The sequence below is a fragment of the Herpailurus yagouaroundi genome, unplaced genomic scaffold (assembly GCF_014898765.1).
Source record: "Herpailurus yagouaroundi ecotype Mexico unplaced genomic scaffold, PumYag 190, whole genome shotgun sequence".
NCBI lineage: Eukaryota > Metazoa > Chordata > Mammalia > Carnivora > Felidae > Herpailurus > Herpailurus yagouaroundi.
This window is the reverse complement of record NW_024412421.1, coordinates 31,000,922-31,005,459: the sequence shown is the minus strand read 5'-3', so window position 1 is coordinate 31,005,459 and position 4,538 is coordinate 31,000,922. Positions and strand designations below refer to the sequence as shown.

Here is a 4,538-nt window from a genome sequence, read left to right as displayed (position 1 = left end):
GGGTCCACCCAGGAAAAGTGGGTGGACCCTGGAGGCCCTCAGAATGGTTTGGGGTTTCTTCCAGGACCCGAGTGTCGTGACTCTTCAGATGGCTCCCCCATCTTCCCAGGAAAACGATGGTGCTAGACGGGGATTGCCTCTCCTGGGCCACACGTCTGCCCGACTAGGGACTATAGCCTCAAACCTGCTGCTCATTCAATTCTCATCAGAGGCCCGACGCTAAGGCAGTTTCCAAGGACGATGCACCTGAAGGACAGACAGACAGGGACCTGCAACACGCCAGGTAATTCAAACTTACTCCCGAGTGAATCCAGACCATCAAAAGCTACATATTCCCCAAACTTTGCTTTGAGTGTCATGCTGTGTAACTATGTCGCTGTTGGCATGGAACGAAGTGAGCGAGAGGGGGTGGGAAGAAACTTCCTACTGTAGTGACAGAGAAATTATAACTTGAAAGGCCTAGGGTGCGGCCGCTCATCTGGATTTTCCATAAAATTTCCGCAGACGTGCACTAAAGGTTAAAACGCACTGCCCCATTTTACAGACGGTGGAGGCGATGTTCAGACTACTGTCAGGTTGACGTACGGGTTCCCTCTTAAAGAAGATCTGCGGGGAGAAATTTCCCTTAGGTCTCGGTCCAGAGCCACCCCGATTCTACCAATACCGTGAAACTCGTAACTGGCGGTGCGTCGAGGCAAATCTGCAGCTCCCTCCTAAACACCGGGCAGAACCCGAAGGCCCGAGGGAGGCATTGTGGGTGTGGTGGAAAGAACTCGGGCTTTCGAAGCAGAGACGGGGTTTAAATCCCAGCTCTCGTCCGGCTGCGCAACCTGTTTCTCATCAAGAGGCGGGGGATGACGGTCCGGGCCTCACGAAGTTGCGGAGGACCACGGAGGTGCGGGGGTCCAGTGGCCGGGCCGCCAAGCCCGAGGCCGGCAGTCCCGGCACGTCCGAGCCCGGCAGCGGAGCCACATGACACAGTGTTTTCCGACTGCGCGTTCCTGCGTGCTAGCTCCCACTCTGCCCCGCCGGGACTCCCTGGCCGGTTTGGCCCGTTCTGGGGCTGGATGCCCGCCGGCCGGGCTGCGCACACGCACGCGCGCGCGCACACACACACACACACACACACCCCGCCGGCCGGGCTGCGCACACGCGCGCGCGCACACACACACACACACACACCCCGCCGGCCGGGCTGCGCACACACGCGCGCGCGCACACACACACACACACACACACACACACCGCAATCCCCGCCGCCGGCCGCGCCGCCCTGCGCGCCCGAGCCCCCGAGCGCCAGGCCCTGGGAGGCGTCGTTCCGCGGCGGGCTCACCTGCAGGCGGTGGCTCTTGACCAGGTGCATGTTGAGCGCCGGGCTGTTGGGCAGGATCTTGCCGCAGCCGCGCACGGTGCACAGGATGTTGGTCCGCACGGCCCGGGACAGCTCGCTCACCGACGGCTGGATCAGCTCCCGGGCCGGAGGCGCCGGACCCGCGGGCTGCTGCCTCGCCGCCGCGGGTCGCGGCCGGCTGCCCTTCAGTCGCCCGGGAGGCCCCCACGGGCCCGAGGCGGCGGCGGCGGCTCCCCTCGCGGCCGTCGGGACGGTCGGGGCGCCCGAGGCCAGAGCCGCGGACCCCGCCGCCGCCGCCGCCTCAGAGGCCGCCATGGCTGCCGCACGGCCGAAGGGCCTCGCCAGCAGGCCCCGCCTCCCGCCGCAGCCACTTCCGGCAGGGGGCGGGGCCTCCAGCCTCATTAGCATCCGGCGGGGCCGGGACGGCCGCGGCGCCCCCTGCGGGCCGTGGAGGGCGCGTCGGCTGAGGCGGGAGGGTTACAAAATTTCACCCGGGTCCCTTGCGAACGCATCGAAGGGGTTGGTCCCACTGACTGGTTCTTCACCTTCCCAGAAACTTAACCTTGGGCAATAATTGTATGGAAGACAAATCAGTATAGTATGTTCAGGAACTTTATTTCCCAAAGATTAGAAACAACCCAAATATTAGCCAATAGTATGTTAATTACATCTATTGTCTGTTGAGGACTTACCATGCGCTAGACATTTTGTATCTCATTTTGTCCTCGCAATAGGTGTAGCGGGTATGTACTATAAGCTTTCCCCCAATTTTCAGAGAAGTAACTAGCCATAGGTCACATTATACAAATTAATTGCTAATAACTGAGTTAATCATTTTAAGAGAGGGTGGATTTATATGCCTGTATCTTAAGCGCTGAAATTTGATTACTATTTGGGAAACAGTATAGTTCAGGGCAGGGTTCCAAAACCTAAGTACCTAGAAGGGCTAGCTGGACCACATAAATGAACACACATGAGACCAGGTCTAAGTAGAAGAGAGAAATTAGGACTGCAGACACATGGAAAAAAACATCCTTTGTTTAAAGGGGGCAGCTGCCACTCATGTGTGGTATCACTAGATGTATTTTTCAATGTTTTTACGTGAAAACTTCCAATCTATATACCAGCAGCTGTGCCAGCTTTCTATTGCTACAGGTACAAATTGCCACAATTTTAGTGGCTTAAAACGGCATAGATTTGTTATTTTATAGTTCTGTATGTCAGAAGTCTGACAGGAGTATGAGGCTAAGCTCGAGGTGTGGGCAGGGCTGCATTTCTTCTGGAGACTCTCCGGAAGAATGCGTTTACTTGCCTTGTCCAGCTTCTCAGAGTCAGTAATGGTGAGTTGAGTCTTTATCACATCACGAACTTCTCCCTCTGCTCTCTCCTGTTCCTCTTCCACTTTTGAGGACCTTTGTGATCACAGTGGGTCCATTTAGGAAATCCAGACTAATCTCCCCTTTGTAAAGTCCCTTTGCCTTGTAAGGTGATACATATTTACAGATTCCAGGAATTAGGATGTGGACATCTTTGAGGGGAGGGCATTATTTTGCCCATCATAGAAGCTAATTCTGATTTTAAAAGTACTGTGGGACCAAAAAAACCCCCCGCATCTATGTGTGTGGGATAGCATCCACAGGCTATTGTTTCTTTCGGCATGGGGGTCTCAGAGTCCAATTGCCTCGGGTTATTGTGGGTACAGCCACTTACTAGCCTAAGAGCTGGTATTCACTTCAGTAGAATTAGATTGGTAATTCTGCCTGCCATAGAGGATTGTTATGAAAATAAGATAATGCATATAAAATACTTAGCAGTGACCTAGTAAATATTCCATAAACGTTAGCTATTGAATTTTGCAGACTCTACCTAAAGCAAAATAAATTCCTTTGGCTGTAGCGGTCCTTGGGTCTGCATTTACCGCTCCATCTGTTCCTAAGACTGCATTTGAATGCAGTATGTGTCTCTGGATCGTCAAGTACATAACAGAAGTTCCAGTCCAAGACAGTGACATAAGAAGAAATTGAACTCACCTCCTCCATGGAATTCACCAAATTATACCTAAAGAATAATTCCTCCTGAAGAAGAACAGAGGGCAGACTGAACACCAAGTACACAACAGATAAAGTTCCATGTATTCTCATTTCCTTAAGCAGGTGCCTGTGTCTGGGAGGGCTACAGGATGAGCCTCAAGTGATTCCACTGTAGGGTGAATATGATTAGTGTCTTTCTCATTCAGCCTCCATTTGCACATCACTGCCAAGCACCAGGGAGGGCTGTGAGCCTGTGAGAAACCATCCTGGGGAGACTGCAGGGCCTCTGTGCAGACCCAACAGAGGCATTCAGGCACGGAGCAGAAGCTCCTCCCACATGTGTGCACATAGGGACAGATGCTCTACACCATGACTATAGTCTACATGGAAATTAGTATTATTGAGCCCCAACAGACTCAGTGCCTCACTCTGAGATTACTGAAGTGTCTATGCCACTTGTGAATTAAATCTAAAAACATTTTTCACGTACCTATAATCTATAGACAATACCATTAAATTATAAAGCACTGTTTAGCCCTTCTCTGATTGTATTTACATTTTTGTATACTGAGCCTGTTTTTGATTTTCATCAAAAGTAACTGATGTACCAGTTTTTATTTTTTTAAGTGTTTATTTTAAGAGAGAGAGAAAGAGAGCAAGCGGGGGAGGGGCAGAGAGCGAGGGGAAGAATCCCAAACGGGCTCTTTACTGTCGGTGCAGAGCCTGATGCAGGGCTCGATCTCACAAACCGTGAGATTATGACCTGAGCTGAAACCAAGAGTTGGATGCCTAACCCACTGAGCCACCCAGGCGCCCCTGATGTACCAGTTTTTGAATATCTTCATTCACAAATGGTGTTTTCTTCTCTGCTCGGACCACTGGCTAACATCGCTCCAATTTTTCAACCTTGTAACAGATGGAGGCACTCGTATCTTGTTACATGTCAGTTTTATCTCTACCTTTATTCGGTCCTTGCTTTTTGTTTGCTTTCCCATTTGCCCAGACTGCCTCACCTTTTAATTTTATCGTAACTGTAATAAACGTCTTTATACCCCAAATCCTTTGTGGAACACAACAGGGAGTAGAGTTTGAAATGTTATTAAGAAAGGACATGCTATATTGTGATGATCACCGAAGAATTTCCATCAGAAGTGATG

At 51.5% G+C, this 4,538-nt stretch overlaps 1 protein-coding gene across 1 annotated transcript in view; it reads right to left on the bottom strand.

The window, feature by feature from the left end:
* The window catches only part of ATMIN (ATM interactor), a 15,511-nt gene extending 13,821 nt beyond the window's left edge, over positions 1 to 1,690 (bottom strand). The window contains exon 1 of the mRNA XM_040443204.1: positions 1,334 to 1,690. Within this exon, the coding sequence (XP_040299138.1) occupies positions 1,334 to 1,666 (333 nt within the window). The 5' untranslated portion in view covers positions 1,667 to 1,690. The remainder of the gene's footprint in view (positions 1 to 1,333) is intronic.
* Between the last annotated feature and the right edge of the window lie 2,848 nt (positions 1,691 to 4,538).